Source organism: Thermobia domestica, chromosome 9 (assembly GCF_964235325.1).
Source record: "Thermobia domestica chromosome 9, izTheDome1.hap1.1, whole genome shotgun sequence".
NCBI lineage: Eukaryota > Metazoa > Arthropoda > Insecta > Zygentoma > Lepismatidae > Thermobia > Thermobia domestica.
In genome coordinates this window covers 243,037,590-243,057,877 of record NC_137462.1, presented here as the reverse complement: position 1 = coordinate 243,057,877, position 20,288 = coordinate 243,037,590, and the positions used below count along the sequence as shown (strand labels likewise).

Here is a 20,288-nt window from a genome sequence, read left to right as displayed (position 1 = left end):
TGTTAGCTCATCACGCTAATACGGCTGAACCAATTTCTTTCATTTTTGGGGGGTTATTAGGATTTGGACCCTAGATGGTTTTTATCATATCACTTTAATTTTTAATTACCAGTGTCTTGAGATAATTGACCAAACGTACAAATCCTTTGTTAGTTCATCATAGGTAAAAATAAACGTATTTATATGCAACCCGCATGACCGTGTCACTCGGCGGGTTAACATAAATGACAGGCGATTTAACATAAATGACAGGCGATATAATGTTAACATTTAGTGCAATCTACTATGGTTTTTTTATCTAAGTAACAAAGTTTATTGCGTTCCGGGGTGACCGCAGCGAAGCGGGGCGGGTTAACATAAATGAGAGGCGATATAATGTTAACATTTACTGCAATCTACTATGGTTTTTATCATATCACTTGAAAGCGAAAAAGTAAAAATTATCTAAGTAACAAAGTTTATTGCGTTCCGGGGTGACCGCAGCGAAGCGGGGTGAACGCTGCTAGTACCTTATAAATAAAAATTACTGTTTCTTAATTTTGTTTTCATAAGATTTGTATTTTAAAATATTAAAACCATTCAAAATAAAACATCGTATTATAATGTAAAAAAATGAATGTTTTTATTTAAAAATACTGTTGTATAGTCTTTAATAAACTGACAATATTTACACGCTGCATCAGTATGATTAACAGCTTAAAGTGTTAATTTAATTTCATTCTGTACAGTAAAAATCTCCCAGTATTATTTCTGTCATGGCTTTGGTGACATTTATTATATAGAAAAATAGGTAACTACCATACCTGTGTTTCGTTAATGTCCACTCATTTCATACATTTGTTCACACCCACCCAACAGCCTTAAAATTGGATTTATATTGTAAGGAAACAGATCTTTAGACACTAATCTATCTATCGCTATCCTGAGGCGTATAAGGACTGACATTGTATTCTCGATTTCTCTACCGCAACAAGACACAAATTCAGCCCAGTTTTTTCTTACAAATTTTAAAAACCTTAGCAAATACAACAAAAAACAGGTTTCATTTGAAACCAGAAAGTCTATCAACATATTGTGATCATACGATAAAATCTGCAAAAATTGCATAAAAGTTCTCACAGGACTCAGTGAGTGTTGAAGATCAACTTGCGGTTGGGATCTATAAAAAAGTCCAACCACTACGTCTAAACAACACACCATTCCTTCAATCAAGGCATCGTCCTGGTCATTAAAGAGCTGCACAACCCACTGAGCAATAGGAGTTTCTGGATGAAATGGAATTAAGGATTTTACACAACCATCTAACTGGCGAAGTACCTCACGAATACTTCGCTCGATTACAGCCATATCGGCATCAATATCTTCACCCCCCGAGCTCTGAGAACTATCACTTGAACTATCACACCGCGTCTCTTTCACAGTAACAGCTACACTTTTCAACACCAACAACGTCATTTTCTGAAGTAAAGGCCGATCACCATCACCGGCACCACCTCCAAACCTTCCACTGCCTCCACGATAAGGAAGTGCGTCTAGAAGATGACGGTCCTTCACGTTACGTACTATCAAATGCGCCAATTCACATGGTTCTTCCGCAAGAATTTCTTGCAAAGCTAAAGTACTACCATAGCATAATACTTCATTAAACAAACTAATCAAATGTTTCCATATTAGTGGCGGGATAGCTGGAGTAAGCAAAACAACAAATTTATCCAGATCAGCATAAAATGGCTTTGTATCCACTACGGACAGATTTGCTTTCACAGAAATGATTGCTTCCCACAAGCTTAAAAACGTAACTACAGTAGATTCATTTTCACTGGAATACGCAGCAATCAAATTGTGAAATTTATGGACAATTTCAGGCCACTTACTTTCCAAAGCTTTTATACACACACATTTTACTTGACTGTTATCTAAACCATCAGGATCTGCTAAATTAATCACCTCGCATGTTGATGGTCGACTGTCTTCTCCATCTTCTTCCAACGGATGATTATCCATCTCTTTCCACTCAATGACCCGTTTGATAACATCTAACGAAAAGGAGATTTTCTGAGGCTCAGTTGAGAGTAAAATATTCACTGTTAAACTCTCTAACCACGATTGATCCACCTGAGATTTCGAAATAATTAAAAAAGCTGATAACGCTCTACTAGCCGTAAAACAAATAAACTGATCTGAATTGGAAGAAAACTCAATCAGCAGTTCCACAAGGCCATGTTCATTCTTTACAAGTTCATCACAATACTCACTAATCCTTGCACATATACATCCCTTGCTGCTCTGTTTTATGGCCACTTCACACAAAAGCTGCACAGTACTTATAAATAATAAAATATGATCTCTTGTCCAGTTGGTTGCTGCAACTTCATATCCACATTCTTCAGACAAAACTTTGGCACATTGGAACGATCGCCTGAAACCAGAGTTCGGCAAAGAGCACAGACACTTTGTGAGTAAATGTTGCTGAAACACCACCAGTTCATGCTCTGGTTCTCCTTCCGAACAAGGCAAACCCATTTCGTCCACCCTGGCTTTCTTCTTTACTGGTTCAGCCATTGTTGGCAACGAAGTAGAGGTATTCTTTTTCAGAACCATGAACACACTTACACAACCTTTTGTATTATGTAATGTTCCTTGAAGAATAAAATAAAAGGGCTCGAAGACACACTAACATTTCCGGAACATTCATTGTCATAGCGTTTTCCTTATTAAAATCATTATCTGTTAACTTCTCTGCTTTAAGACGATTCTGACATCTGCCATAAATGCACATAACCTGTAACGATACAGAATGAAAAAGAAATGTAGTTAAGCATAATTTCAATTTCAATGTAATGAACTTAGCAAATACATTCATAACAATCACCTGCTTAAATGGTCTACAAAAAGGAACGTATAACATTTTCACCTGCCACTATTACATAATACGATCTTGTAGAAGATGTCAAGGCACTTATATTTATTTATAAATGAAAACTAAAAGTAGTAAATGATGTTAAGTGCCAAAGAAATACATACACTGTTTTTCATGTTAAAGTGTCAAATGAGAAAATGTTGTAGAACGTAGTAATCGTGAGAAGTACTTGGTAGGCTTCTGAGCAGTTCAAAAGAATGCCACACATGTGCGGGTCATTGCAATTGTCCAACCTTTTCGCTTTTGGCATTTACTATATTTACCACTTTTAGTCCTATTATTGAGTACATTACATTAATTTAGTAAGAACTAAAACTGATCACATACGCGTTTATAATGCGGTTATCATACTAAGCTCTAATTAATTTTTAATGTAGTGGAACTTTCTTCTCTTTTTAACTCATTGATTCTACAATCCGTGAAGGACTATCAGGGGAAAGATTTTTAATGGCTGACCGAATATCAGCTCTCATACTGTTTTTTCTAACTTTCTAGAAACAGTTTCCTTTATCTCTTCATTCAACTACCTCTGCATTTGTCTCACGATATCTATATATATAAAAGAGAACGTACAAATCCTTTGTTAGCTCATCACGCTAATACGGCTGAACCAATTTCTTTCATTTTTGGGGGGTTATTAAGATTTGGACCCTAGATGGTTTTTATCATATCACTTTAATTTTCAATTACCAGTGTCTTGAGATAATTGACCATTCAAGTGTCCATAACGTACAAATCCTTTGTTAGCTCATCATAGCTAAATCTAACCGTATTTATATGCAACCCACATGACCGTGTCACTCGGCGGGTTAACATAAATGACAGGCGATATAATGTTAACATTTACTGCAATCTTCTATGGTTTTTATCATATCACTTGAAAGCGAAAAAGTAAAAATTATCTAAGTAACAAAGTTTATTGCGTTCCGGGGTGACCCCAGCGAAGCAGGGTGAACGCTGCTAGTTGGTAAATATCAAATTATTTCTATGGTAACAGTAAGCAAGCCACATAGGCGTAACTCCAATTAAAATTAGCATTTCTACTTTAATGACAAAATATTATTGACTACGTGACAACCAGAGCAGAATCTTGCTTAGAAATGTATTACGCCGTGTACTACAATCTTGACTGGTATATTGGGAGGATTATTGCTTTCCCAGATGAAGGACCGTGCAACGTTAGATTTTTGAAAAAAGAACTGGGCCTGCCTATGATGACATTCAAACAGTGACATCCAAACTTATGTTTTATGGATCTATCAAACTGGATGGAAATGGAAATGAGCCATTCCAGATTTCCAGAGGATACCTCCAAAAAATTCGTTGTCTTTATAGCAAAGTGAAAAAGAACTTTTGAAACCAAAACAGAAAGATTAAATATGGCTCCTGTTCTTTTGGTAAGCCTAGGTGTTTGTAGGACTATTCTTAATATTTGTTAAACTAATGCATATATGCCAAAAGTTCCTTTTGGCCTATACATTTTTCCTATGTTTGTTTAAGTGTTCCAGTCTAAGATAATTAATAAGGCCTACCTGCTATAATTATGTTACTAAAGTTTAAATTACATTTATGAGGTTTTTAAATGTTACCTTGGATTTTACATAGGCTAGCATAACATTTCCAAACTCTTTTGTACATTTTTCATATGATCGTTCGACTGTACATCGTAAAAGTTTAATATTCATCTTACATATTTTTCGAAAATGTAGTTTTACATAGGCTACATTTTACATAAAATTTGGTCAACAATATTTTTCAATGTTCTCTTCTTGTATGATTACAATTTAATAGCTTTTTCAATACATTTAATTTAGCTAAAATCATTTTTCAAATGCGGTGTCTTTTCTTTATTGCGAATTTAGGCACTTTTTAACTTCATTTTCGACATTTTCCAGAAAATTTCTTGTCAGCATTCTTTTTTATTTGGTAGCATGAGTTGTGTCCATGATGATGTTTTGTCCATCTAGATTACGTATACTTTGTTTTAATGGTTTTTGATATTTAATACTCAGGCAACTAAATTTTCCGAACGAACTACTGAATTTCATTTTTTAAATCTTGATATTTCGGGAACATATGTACATATTTTAGATCTGAAAAAAGTAAATTGTTCAGAATTGTCTGAAGGTTTTTCCTTAAACTACTACTCATTTTCTATTCTATGTATATGAGTACTGAGAGACCTGTCTCTTATTACCCCTTAGGGTAATAAGAGACACTGACTTTAACAAAATTTTTCGTGATTTTTTTTTGGTGTGAAAAAGCAACTGGAAAAATGTCTTAATACATAAGCAGGTTTAATTTTTTTAAAGTATAATCACATATATTTTTTTTTCTAGTTCCCCAAGAAATCAATTCAAGTGCAAGAATATTTTTTGTCTCTAATTACCCCGGCCTCCCCTATATACAAGAATGTGTTGGTCTAATTTAAATTGTGGAATTCTATTACAGAAAGAAGTCAGTATGTGAAGCAGAAATCAGGACGTAAATACACGTGGACCTGACACAAATAAATTAAAAACCAATTGTATTTTTATTTTCTGTAATTAGTTTGCTGAAGGATTGCGGTGAGGGCTTAAGTATTAAATTTAATTATTACTGTTACTTGCTGTATTTGTTTTATGTAAGCAATATTTGTTTTAATTTAATGTATGTACTTCAATTACATAAAGAGAATATTATATCTTTGATAGACAGATTACCATAGGTTTTCCAGTACTATGAATTTACGAAATATCACCTAAACGTACAGTCAACAAATTTTCATTTAATTTTGTGTATTGTATATGTAAAAAGATTTTAAGCCCAAAATACGTGTATAACGAATGTTGTTACAAATGCACGCATATCCAAAAAAACATATTAGCGTGACTCCATTCCAAAAAAACACTGGAAAATTAAAGAATAATGCACAACGAAAAAAAAAATCTAAAACCTCTTTAATCGATTTGTTCCTGTTATTAAGCAAATTTCTGCAGACAACTCATACACCAAAACACATGTATATTAGTAACATAGGTAAGAATAAAAATACTAAGATATCAAAACAATGATTACACTCGTGCATTTAGGGAAAATACATACACCTACTCATGAACGAAAGTCTAATTTTTATAACAACTGAAAATTTGCTGAAGCGCCCGAATAGAAGAAGGGGGGGGGGAGGAAGCTACAAATCTGCAAATATACGATTGTCGTAATTTATTCACCTTCCTTTATTTCTGCAGTATTTATTTGTATCGTACATATTATACTGAATTTACAATACGAGATGTGCAAAAAAACACTCGAAGAAAACGTTTTAGGTGAAAAAGTACTCATTTCTCTCATATTCGCTTGTATAGAATGATACCTATTTCTCAACTAGAATCCAAACCACTACCGAATTTTTATCTGAAGCAAGTATCCGAACTCAGAATAGAGTCTGGGACCACAGGCACAAAAAACGCACACGTTTGCCACGTAGACCAACCATGCATGCTAAATGATGTGCTCGAATTATAGCAATGTTGTAAAAATTGACATGAAATCTATCAGTTTAAGGTACCACAATTATGTCCTTTAGACTATGATCATTACGACAAGTGAATGATGATGAACTAATTGATGGAATAAAGAAGTGGGAAGAAACCAGGGGCGTCATTTAGGGAGGGCAGGAGGGGGCAATTGCCCCCCCCCAAGAGTTTGAGTAATACATATACTTTAATCGATTGTCTACTAATATACTAGTACAAAACGTGAAAGTCTGATATCGGTGGTACTCTTGCCCCCCCCCCCAAGCAAAGTCTGAAATGACGCCCCTGGAAGAAACTAGATTTCATTTTTTCTAGTCCCACGACTATGCCGGTTAGGCTAAAGGAGACGGTGATGATGAGAAATGAATGAAATGGTGGAATGAAGAAAGTGGGAAGAAACTGGAGAACCCCGAGAAAAACCACGAGCACGGTGTTTGTCCACCACAAAGTCCACACGGCGCGAGCTGGGATCGAACCAGCGACCCCAAGCACCGGAGGTGAACGCTCTACCACTGAGCCACCGCGCTGGGAAGAAACTCGAGTACCCCTAGAAAACCAACGAACACGACGTTCCCCAACACAAACTTACTTGGGCGGGGATTGAACCAGGAATTCCAGACCTCTGGGAAGTGCTCTACCACTGAACCACAGTTATAGCAGTATTGCAGTTTTTCCCAATCGTATTGTTACAAGTCCTGATTAGCGGCTCTATCCTTCCATATCTTAAGACCACAAATCATTTTTATGGCTGTTTTCTCACTAGATGACAGATCGCATTGTGATGTTATCATATAAGTTTCGGATAGAAAACGCAAGCACATTTTTTACATGACTTAGTACCAAGAGAAATGACAATGAATTTTTATTTGCCTTTTATTCAACACAGTCGGCTTTCGAGCTATTAATTAATTATATTCTATAATCAAAAGTTATTAATTCCACTTTCGAAATGTTATTTATTTATCTAGAATTATATAACTCTACGGTGCAGATTTAGAATTTGTATACCAATTCAAAATAATTTACTACGAAAGTTCTACTCAAACTGCTTTAAAGATTGAACTAAAATCAATTTTACTGTAAATTTTTCTCACATAATGGCGTAGAAAAAGTTATATTAACCTGATACCTCGATGGAGCAGGTTAACAATATATGTACAATCAAAATATTATATGAATCCCATCTTTTAGACAAAAGGGATTCTTCGCAACTTCAAAAATCGTATTTTGTAAGCGACAATGCATTCCTTGGTGCAGGTTTACTTCAGAAAGCACAGTCATTATGGCTACAAATGCAGCGTTTTCTGTGAGAAGTTCGACATAACTGCCTTCATAAACTAGTATACACTCTAAGTTTCTTGCACGGATGAATTTCTTCTATAGCCCAGCGCGGAGAGTACGAACTTGAGACTGACAGCGAGCGACGGCAGACAACTAGCACCGAGGAGTTGGGTGTCGAAGACGCTATTTTAATTAATTCATTAATTTATTTATTTTTAAAAAAAGATTAATGTCTCACGTTTATGGTCCAAAGACGAGGAAGACATATTAATGAAAGAAACAGCCGAATGAAGAAAGTAATGGGATAAGCCAGAAAAAACACAAACATGCAAGAGCTGATATTGAACCAGGGTCCTCACACAGTACAAGTGAACGCCGTAACACTGAGCTAGGGTGGGCCAGAAAGGACGGGCTTTAAAAAAAAAATAATCATAAAATAGTTTATTTTATTCCAAAACGAAATCTACTGACAGATTCGAGTTCGTATTAATATAAAATTCTCTATAGTAAGATTTTCATTAGCCAATTCGTTCAATGAACGTAACGAATTGAATGAATTCCCTAAAGTAGGGCTAAGTCTTACATGTGGGCAATTCAATACCTCAAAATATTTAAAAACCACATAGTGCTCTTTCTGACTTCCACGGTAAACTATGTATTATATGTTTGTGCAGTCGTGGGCATAAGAAATGTAAAAGCATAAACAGAAGAAAGATTAGCCTATTCTAAAATGGGAGATGATGCCCTCCCCCCCCATAGAAAAACTTATATTAGTATTATCATCTTATTGCGAACAGCTCATCAATCGGCGCTGCATGATTTATTTATTTATCTCATCTACTATTAAAATAGTAATTATAGGGAGTGGATTGAAGCACAAGAACAGCTAAACCGTACATAACATATCAGCCTAAGTTACTTGAAACTATACATCAAAAATTATCAGTGACATGCTGGTAATGAATTCGTGAAATTATTTTATGCCCAAGCGAAGTAATTTCTATATAGCTTCTTTATTTTTCGTTTCCTTTGAGCTTTATATATTTTGCTAGAGTAGTGTTTCATACACTATGATATATAATTCTTTTTTTTTATCAATTCCATCTTGAGTGCACACAGAATACAAGGAATATCTTCACGTTATATGACGAAAGATAAACAGTTATTCGTGGTGACGTTTGGCAACAGCAGCGTATAATCATGTTTCATGATGGATCTAGCGAAGTACAGTTTTTCTTTACACAAAAATAAACTCATTTACCCATAAAAAGGAAAAGGTTTTATTAGAATTGACGTAAGCTACACTACAGTAAGTATATGTTATTTGCAATAATTAAATAAATAAAAATGCACCCAAATTGTCCATTTTTAACAAAACTACGAACAATTCAGTACGTTCCATGCCACTTGGCGACAGAGTTGTGCAACTTAACTATGTTGTTACTTTTTACTCTTGATTTCTTTCTAAAAGAAATTTACTTATTACGAAACGTAGCTAAGATATTAACCTCCCAGAGTCGAAGATTATCTACGAACTATCTTTTACATACAACTCAGTCTTTATATAAATGAATTATACCCCATACAATTACACTGCATTAGATTTCCTTTTAAAAAAACTTGAAACGGGATTGATTATATATCAAAGAATATTGACAGATTGCTATACGGTGGCACTGTACACGCTTCCTATACCTGTAATTCCGAGGTGAAAAAAAGGAAGAAAAAAGTACGAGCATCTGCTCCCGTAGTATGATGGTTGTGGTCGCCACAGATACACGGCGACATTCGTGACATGGGACCCACAACTCGAGCTGTACGGCTCCACGTGAAACAGAAAGAAATAGGCCAGACATTTGGTAAGAATATTGTAAATGAGCAGACATTACAACGGTGGTTGAACAATAATAATGGTGAACTCCTCTATTTCGCAACATTTATGACTACTGAAGTCGATAATGGTCGAACACATGGATGTGAGAAAAACGTTTAACTGAAGTACAGAAACCATTTGCTAACATTCCACCAGCTTGGGTATAAAGTGGAACGACGGGTACCACATGAGTTGACTACTTAACCAAGCAAGGTGAACAAAAGCCAGTGTTTCGTTGCTGTCTCACCAGGGGAGATTCTTTTCTGGACAGTGCTGATGTGCAGTGAGAGGTGGTTTCGTTTTTTTATGATGCTCCGAGAGAAGGTCATCAGATCATTTGTTGATACCATATGAACTCACTAAAAAAATAAACCAAAACTATCATTGCAGCAACAGAAGGATCTGCTCTGTAGTTAGTAGAGAGTTCGGTGGACAAGGTGTTCAATCCAACAATGTACTCGCAGTCGTTCGAATATGTCAATGAAAGGCTGTAAAACAGTGAAACTAATGCGTATGAATCGCAGGTGTTACTCGCTTCAGCAATGCAAAGCCACGTGTTCCGATTTGGTTGAGGAAAGTTAATGTAGACTCCATATTCCCGGACAATACAGCCGCATTCGGATGGCAAGAAATGCTTCCTAACTGCAAAATAGGTTTAGAAAATCTGAAAGGTGTATTCTTTGAAAAGGTTACTTTCTCCCAAGTTGTAACTGCTAGCAGTTTAAACAGAGAAAAAAGTATAGACAATGGCAAAATTTGTAGATAAATTTACAAAAATGATTAAAACGTCATGCTCTTCAGAACGAAAGATTTCAAATGGTACCATGCGCATGTACTTTCACTTGTAAAACCTCCACGTGTATTACCAGTACATCATTCTGTACTCCATCTTGAAAAAGATTCCCACTCGTTTTTCCTTTTTTCACTATCCATCTCAACGACCCCGCCCCGAATACTCTCTCTCTGAAAAATAAGTCTTTTCTTTCTGGATAATGGAAATAAAAATCTGAAAGTAATGGAAAGGGTACCCCATGCCTTTTTTTTTCAGGTTAAAATACCGTTCTAGCTTAAGTATTAAGTGCACTCTAGTTGTTTCTCAATTAACATTTGACAAACAGGGATTCCTGGGATTTATATTGCGATATAAGAATGCCTGATGCATCATTATTAACTTAATAAAAAACATCATTATGCCTGGACATTTATTCTGTAAACATTTTCACTATCTCTTCTGTCCCCTTCGTCGGTCACGATCTACGGAGTAAAAACACATCCCTACTACACAACATTAAATGCATCTCTCTCAAAGCAGCAACTGTGTACATAGGGAAATGTGGAGCAAGACACCAAATGTGTTTATATTTTCTGAAAGTTCTTCCTGGTCAGTGAATGCTCATCGTTGTTCGTTTTTCTAGTTATATATTTACATATATACCAGTTTTTGGCGGTAAGTGCTTTCTACACAGTGAAGCTGTAAAATACAGGGTGATTTTTTAAAAACTCACGGATTTCATTTGGGTCTAGAATTTCTAATTTAAGTCCGATTTTCATGCGTTTTGTGGTAAATGATCAAGGATGAATGGGAGATTTATGGAACTATGTTTACTGGTTTAAATTCTGCCGGGGTAAAATCGGTCACGCCTCGCTGCTAAAACGTGGTTTGAAAAAAAAAAAAATGATATTAGTGCTTCTTGAAAAAGGACAAAAGTCAACGTTCTTCTAATAGTATCCAGCAAACGAAGGCAACAGTAAATGAAAACTGAAGTTTTTAAGTTTTACGATCCATTGTTACGCCGGCTAGGCTAAAGGAAACGGTGAGGATGAGAAATTAATGAAATGGTAAAATGAAGAAAGTGGGAGGAAACGGGAGAACTCCGTGAAAACCCACAAACACAGTGTTTCTTGACCACAAAGCTAACTTTGCGCGTGCTGGAGTCGAACCAAGGACCCCATGCACCACTGAGCCACCGCGGCTCCATGTAAAGGCAACAGGATTGGCTGATGAAACAATATCAGGAGAGTAATCAACAGTTTAAGAATCCCAGGAAACATAGTTTGTTAATAATAATAAACTTTACTTAGTGTAATTAATAATAAAGATTTTGATATTCACACACTGGAGTAAGTATTTTGCTGCCATATATTAATTATATTTATAAGAAAAAGTGATATTTGCAGCAATGGGACGAAAAGAACAGTGAGACAACATAACTTCATAAATCATACTAACATATTATTTTGGTATTAGCCAGGGGTGCCCACAAAGGGGGGCTATGACGAAACTGCGTCATTGAAATATTGTCGAGGGGTTAAAAATCTATATAAATAAGTTTGAGAGGGTGTAAAAATTAATCGAAAAGATTTTTTTTTTTCATGAAAGAACACCTACGGATAGACAATTGAGGGGGGTGGTGCGTCATGGACATGAGGGGGGTGGGCACCACTGTATTAGCACTGAAATAAATAAAAAAGAACAAGCTAACGTAACTCACGGGATAACCTCTTACAAAATTTAACTTTTGTTTAGCACATTTTCTTGTGAATCTCAAGGAACGGGGGCAACAGTAGCAAGCCAAATATTACAACAATTTACTAATCTTTAACCCTTCGTAAATATGTATTATCACTATTAAACTATGCTTCTATGACACTGTTCCTCTTAGGCCGCCATCTCAAATAAATGCCTTCTAATGTCTTATGAAAGGAAATCAAAACACGTACACTAACAAATGAAATCCACGAATGAAAATTTGCGATCAGAACCGAAAACTAAATCCAGTTGTCCTGTTTACAATGCCGTACACCACTAACTAGTATTTCAAGAAGCTACACATTTCCACTGTTCAGTTTGATATGCACTCTATATCTAGGTAAGGCACCACCTAGAAAAATGTGCACAGTTTAAACACCACACCTTTGAACTATATGAATTCCTGCTCTAAAGATTACATGTAACTAAATTAGCATAATTATCATTTTATGGCATATTACAGATTAATTACTGGATTACCTGTAAGGAAAATGAGCAAAGTTCTCGAACACAGGTCCCCCTTCAGGTCCAGAGTCCAAGTCATGTGAACTACGACAAAGTAAACTGATTTCAAACTATTAACTAACCAAAACATCACTTGCATAAAAGGATGTCTTCCTACATTATAAAAAATAAAAAAGGGGTACAGAGCCTCCACACACCCCAAACATATATTATTTTAGAATATATGTTATTAAAAGAAATACTTCAATACAACTGGAATTTTGGTTAATTAATAATTTCGAATAATTCATTTTGTTGTAATTCACCCAACTTGCCCGAAAAAAAAAAAAAAAAAAAAAAAAACAACCAGGACCATCAATAATCTCCCATAAAACTTTAACACGCATTAATCAAGAAATATAATACTAAAAGAAACTATAAAATGTACACAGAACACACGAGGTGTAAAGCAATATATTGTCACAAATACTTCGACAGATTCACACAATACATACCACCTCTACCGCTAATGAACAATTTAACATCGACTCCGAAAACGAAACTGAATGGAATTTTGAATAAAATAAAAAGTACACTAAAATAGAAGATATACACGTAAAGTGAAACAAATAATACACATACACACACACACACAAAAAAAACTTTATTTAACTAAAATTATAATTAATTAAACCTTATTATTACTTTATGTATAAAACAACAGACCTATATATGACTAGCTAGTTAAGAAAACAAACATGGTAATCGACTATTCAAAGATTGAAGTTCAGTGTTCTTAGTTTTGCTAGTAATATATTTGACCGATAAAAAGCTCTAAAAACTGGAAGAAAATAACAAAGAAAAGAATAAGGAACGAAAAGGAACCAAAACAAGGCACGTAAAATATATTTTATTAGTTTTATAAAAGGGGACTTGTGTTTTAGAACCTTCCCAGCAAAATCTGCAAAATACTTTCTTTACTACACTTTCACAGGAATTTATCTTCACAAATTAGCAAATGCAAAGAACGTAGTGATGAACGACAGTAAACCAGTTTTAGAAAATTTACCTATGAACCGTGCAACAGAAATGTATATATGCAAACAATATACGTGTACAGCAATTATGAAAAAAAAAAATCAGTGAACATCACGTGATATGGTATCTTACCTAAGGCTGTTTAGCTTTCTGTTCGGGAATATTATTTATCTTAAAGTTTGCAAAGTGTAATCAGCATTGAACGATTGCATGAAAAGTGATAATTATAATCAATATATGTCACTAGTAAGATAATTAATGCGCTAGTGTATTACTAAGAAATAAAGTACAGGAGATATATCCAGAAAAGGTTTACACAAGTGAGAAAACCGTGGCTAATAAAGAAGTTACTAAAATAAATGAAAACTATCTCGGCTCCGCTCAGAGTCTGAGGAGTACGGTACCTCTTGTGCGATCTCTCACTCGTACTGAAAAAACAATTCTTTCATACCAGGACGCTAGTAAAAAGCTAATACCGGTATGTTCTTTTGGCGATTTAGTCAGAACATGCTGTATTTACAGCCATCTTACTCTCCTAAAGTAAATCTAAACCAAGGAATGTAACGCGCTTATAAATTACGACTGCTGAAGATACTTTGATTAAATTATGTCAAAAGGGTAAATATGTCAGAATCAGAGCTATCCCACTCTTCAATCTGCGCCCAAAAGAACATTCTGAATTGAAAAATAAAGAAATAAACATAATAATAGCGTAATTTTGAACAATAGCATAGTTTAGCAATAATAATAGCATAGTTATTTCAGATTTAGTACGTAAGCAAAAGCGTTCGAACGACCCATCATAAGAAACGAATAAGAAACATGCCACAAAGTCTACGCTGGTTATAGCACAAAAACGGACGTTCTACAGTTAACATGTAATATTTAAAACGAAAAATAAACTGATGTTAAGTCAATCTCTTAGAGCATACAATACAGAAATTAACACCAGAAAAAGTTTATATCATACAGCCTGTAACGAAAATACGTATACAAAAAGTCCGCCACATTTCCTGATACGTTACCAAATCATTCTTTCATTCAAGATTACCTCGTAAAAATAGAAACCAGTTATATAATTTCCCACGATATTTTACGCGACGGTAACAGCAATATTGCTCGTAATGTGATACTGGAAAGTTACTAATGGTAATAATTTAAGGGCATTATTCAAGCAGACGGTTCTACCATGTTTCGACACATTTCTTACATTTTCAGGTTACGTTAGAGCTTTCTATTTCTTCTAACAGAACATACACTAAATGAGCTCCATTATTACTTGCAGACTGAGATCAGGAGAGCTCAGTATTAATACAGTGTGGACGTATGGCATAGAAACTACAGCGCATAAAACAAGAAACAACTTGTGCTAGGCGGCTACTAAAAACACGAATGGTACCTAAGCGAGGCAGAGGAGAAGTACAGCAAGAGGGCCCGACCGGTAACGAGGGGATGCATTCATAGAGGAGGCGCGTCAGTGACGGTGGGTGTACGCATAAGCTAGGATAGTGGAAGTGCATATTTACACACAGAATACTATCAGTATCACTCCAAATTTTTTTCAGTATACTGTGCACTGACAGTAATTACTTAAATTCACACTCTCATTTCTTCTCGAAAAATGTTTTATATCGTATTTTACCTATAAATTATCTATTTGGTACAACAGTCTGCTCGAGTGAGCCAATTTAAGTAATTAAGAGACAATTTGTGTATAGACAATACATGCACCTATCACTGTATAGTGGCATACGTGCTCTTTAAAAATACTAGCGTGGTGGGAGTAAAATAAGTCATTAATAGAATAAGCAAGTTATGTTCCGGAGAGTAGGTTCACAAATATGCAACCTAATCTAAACCTTAACTTGTTGGGCCTATTTTGTGGCACAAAGGTGGAATAAGCTAAGAGTAAATCATTTTCAGGCATTAATGATTACTGTCAAGAAAGAATCAACCTTCGCGCGTTACGTAGTGGCCTTCAAATTGTTCATCTGCACGATAAAATATGTAGCAATAACATGTACGCTACCGTACTTCATATTCTATATTGCTTTGGAAAATGTTAATAAATAAACTATATCAGCAATTGATATAATTGAGATAGTGGTGTTTCATGACAATCGTAGTATATTTACGTAACAGAATAATCTGGAAGATAACTTACACCTTTAAATAATATTATACACTTACTGTCTCCCCTATTCACATTGAAATTAAAAGTATTTTGGGAAATATTATCCCACATTAGAACTATTCCTTTCAGTTCTGAAATTATCTTGATCGTAACGCACTATATTTGCAGGACTTATCTAATATATGCAAACAATATTCACAATCAAAACCGGTAAAGTTCTGTACATTATTGTTTACTGTCTACCTAAGAGAATAATACAAGTTTTGGTTTCATTCACTTTAAAACCCTTTTAATTTGAACATATGCTATAAAACATTGCATATTACCAATACTCGTACTACCTATACGCACGTACTCATATATACACTTCACTAGTGGAAATTAAGCCCAAATTTTATTACTTTTATATTCGCTCACCTAAGTTCACTTCCACTTTCATTCATCTCCAACTGCGAGCGGGTAGCAATTGCACAAAAACTGTTTTCATGTAACTTTCACTCATGCATTTTAAAATAAGATGTACAACTTTGGCTTAATCCTACGTAGATTTTTTCTTAAAATACTTTGAAATTAACACATACAGCATACGAACTTGCTATTGAGAATGATATAATTAATTTTCTTCTGAACTACACATCACGATCATGAACAATATGACGCTGCCGTCAAAATAAAATCCATAATCATAAAACCGTCTAATTTCTACATATACAAAAAAAGTGGAAAATAAATTGTAATGTACCTCATGCAAATATATTTATTTTAAATATGGAAGATAAATATGAATTACAGTAATTATATAAACGAGATGTTATTTTATTTTTTTATATTAGAACGTTTACAGTAGTAACATAGGTATCCGGGTTGGTAAGTTGGAGCGGGTAGAGCGTTGCCAAATGTACTTTTTTCATAACCAAAAAATAATTGAAAACATCGTGTAAATTCTTACAGTGTTTCACTACTTGACAAGTTATACATAATGAATATATAAAATGCATCTGCAATACAAAAATATCATGAAAAGTTATAATAGGAAACATTATGCATTGTTACATTTAAATCGAAAGTCGCTTTCCTCGTAATCTGCGAAGAAGGCAGTCATACTAAGCTTAGTTAAGGACAAGAAATTTATGAACGATAAACTTGTTTAATATTTGTGTAACTTTTCGCATATGGTAACTATTGTTAAAATGGCTTGTCTTCAAGATTTATTGAGATATTATTATTTTTAAAATATTAATTTCGATCTCATCTCGATTGAGAAATAGCTATCTCGATGTAGTCGAAAATCACCCACTCGGTCTCGTCCGGATCAATAAATTTTTGTTGAGTTGATTTTAAGTTTAACGTCCCTTCCAGCAGCGAGGGTAATGCGACAAGACCTACTGATTAACGTGGAATCTGGACCACATGAGCTCCTGCCGGGAATCGAACCCGGATCTCCCACATCAAAAGCGCGTACACTTACTGCTTAACCACGAAGGAACTCCAACAAATGTTTGTCTCAATCTTGGTCTAGAGGGTCAAGTCTCGATAATCTCGAAATAGTGTAAAAATTAAAAATGTGTAACCAGTATTATTTTATAGCTTGTTGTTTGCACTTTATATTTTCTTTCATTCTTGGCTGGATAATTTTTTTGGAGATCACGTGCTCCTTCATAGATGTGGATAACGTTCTGTATGAATATGTTCGCGGTTTCAGTCCTCAGTAAGTGTATCAAACCTGAGATAACACCCGACTAATAATCCACGCCCCATTTTAAGCAGTTCATCTTGTCTTGTATAGCCTCAGTATTGGCTATACAATTAAATTCTAATCAATCGACTGTCAAATTTCGCACTGTTTTTGTATCCTTCTCGTTGAATCAGTATTATTTAATCCCACATACCAGATATCGCACTTGACAGCAATTATTATTGGCTTTATGGCATCATCTAGAAGCTCTTACCCTGCTTCTCGTGTATCTAACGAACCGTGCAAACAGTGGTGAATGTAGAAGGTAAAAACTGGGGGGCCCTGCCAGAAACCCGGACTATGAGAGGTATATCATGAGTTTACTAAAAACTTTCAATAATATATAAATAATAGCTTAAATTATTTTCGTTACTCTGAAAACTGTGGGCCTAGGCCCACGGCCCTGGGCTAGATCCGCCACTGCGTACAGAGCTTGTGGATTCGTAAAATATGCCTATAATATAATATGGAGGTGTTTATTTTATCTTGTGCAGTAATTCTTTATTAATTGGCAACACTAACAAGTGATCTTCGCTAGCTCGAGCCGCCTACAGTTGGACAATTTGTCCATGCCGACCAGATGCCGCGGTCGGATTGCCGGCGCTGGACACCGGCGTCTTTTCGTGCGATTTTCGACCGCGACGAGCAAAAACAGAGTCGTTCACCAAGAGAAAACAAAGAGAGCTAGAAGGTAATTCGTTGCTTCAAAATACAAATTAGAGCTTATATTTCCCTCGTATAAAGCTTTCTCGAAACAGTCGGCAGACAGTCGGACGACGACTGCAAAAAGACACTGCCGGCAATGTCTTGAAAAACGACGTTGGCGAAAGTTTCAATATGGCATACCAGCGGCAATGAGTCGAAGTTTGGAAAATGAATAGAGCCTGTATCTTCTTTACTGATGAAGTAAAAATTGAAACTGTCCGAAGGTCTTTCTTGTGGGTGGATACTAATTCGACTAAATATAACTTGTGAAAACGGAGTCGGCAGAAAGTTGGCATAAAGCGGACGGAACGACCGCAGCAAATCATGGCTGTAAAGACGTCGAAACGCTGATGGTGTGTCGACCATAAATAAATCCCTTTCAGAATAAATGAAAGTCCAGACGTCAGTAGCTAATTATATTATCTCATATGTCTAGAAAGATTTGTTTTAGAGAAGCTTGATCTCTTATTTATTTTTATATTTATTATTTATTTTATTTCATTATTTCTTTTTTACTGATGCACTGAACTATTATATTATGCTTGCCACTTCGGTATATGTTTTTCTATTTTCTGTTCTGTCTTTGCCGAACAGATGATTCACTAGTGTAACACTAATTTGAATACAAAGTGACTAACTAAATGACACTTGATTGTCGCGACTGGCAAACTTTTGTTTTGACTGAATTCAACTTATTACTGATATTTCAAACATTCTTCTCAGATAAATATGTTAGCACAATTTTCAGAAATAATAGAGTACTGTAACTATATTATACTACTACCACAGCTGTTAGATATCATTATAGCTATAAATTGAAGTTATATTATACTAGTATATAGGCCTATATCAAATATAGATTGGTTTCTTTTCAAGTGCTTTGTATGTATATTTACTCCAAAGTTGAGCTTAAGACTGAAAGAATTCAATACAAAGTAATGCATTCGTATTGTGCGCTCCATATGTACAAAACGTTATAGATTTACTGACTCTATAGAGTTTACACGAGTTATTAACTTCCACTAATATTGACTGACGCAAGAAACTTTCCTCGTAGCATTGATATGCAGTATCCAATAAAATAGATTAGGTTATGAGTAAAGTATTTGAAATCAATATTCTTATATCACTTTAGTTAAATACGAGACTTGATCAATATTTTAGATTTACTTTCTATAAGCGCATATGTTTCTACTTTTATATAGAGAGAATCCATAAAGTTACGAGTGCAAAGCATGTTTTATTGTGTCGTATGCCGTGTACGTATATCAGTTGTTTGAATAGTTTTCGTTGACGTTAGTACGTGAATTCACATTAAATTCAATTGTAAATTCAATTGCTTATATTTTCTTACTATGATGCATACAAACAAAGTATATAATCCAAGTATTCTAAATACGATGATCTTCAATAAGTAATATGCAATATTTACTTGCAGCGTCTTGCTTCTTCACAAATGCGGCTTAGATTCAAGCTTATTTCGTTTTTTTTTTACCTTGACCGGCAGGTTAAAATTATTTACGACTAATCATTCCGTACTGGTCTTCAAACGCTTCTTATCACATAGTATACTCACTTAATTTTAAAATTATTCATTTACGACTTTGCTGCATCTTTTTTCTATTCTTTTCTTCCTGCCTGTCTTGCTCCTCTTGTTTGCACAATGCTGCTCCTTGTCATGTGTTATCAACTTTGCCAGTAAAGTTTAGTCAGCTAAGGTTACTGAGATCAGAAGGTTACTGAGCGGAGCGCTCAGTCACACCGCTCGAAATGAGCGAGACGCAAAATTCGCGAAAACAACTGGTTCAAAAATCCTGATGGGGCGGCGTGTCTTGTCACATATGGCGTCCGAATAGGTTGAATTTAAAATTAAACCTCAAAGGAATTAAAAAACAACATAAACATTAAATATATTAACATCGTAATGCAACCAAAGAATTCAAATAATCCCTGCGCCGTCGCTACGCATTCACAAATTAACTTTCAATTAGTTGCCACAGATACTTATGAGAACAAGATAATACAAATGAGACCTGACACTTACACTTATATACATATATACACAATATTTCGAAATATGTACAGCCCGCAATCTATTCGCAGCATTAATCAG

The 20,288-nt window shown here is 35.0% G+C and overlaps 1 protein-coding gene across 1 annotated transcript; it reads right to left on the bottom strand.

Annotated features, from left to right (window-relative positions):
• Positions 1–597: 597 nt before the first annotated feature.
• Positions 598–16,411, bottom strand: lin (protein lines homolog). Its single transcript, XM_081725919.1, has 2 exons — positions 16,153–16,411; positions 598–2,782 (listed from the first exon to the last, which is right to left on the bottom strand). Exon 2 carries the CDS (start codon positions 2,599–2,601, stop codon positions 814–816), a length of 1,788 nt encoding a protein of 595 aa, XP_081582045.1. The 5' UTR covers positions 2,602–2,782; positions 16,153–16,411; the 3' UTR covers positions 598–813.
• Positions 16,412–20,288: the final 3,877 nt, after the last annotated feature.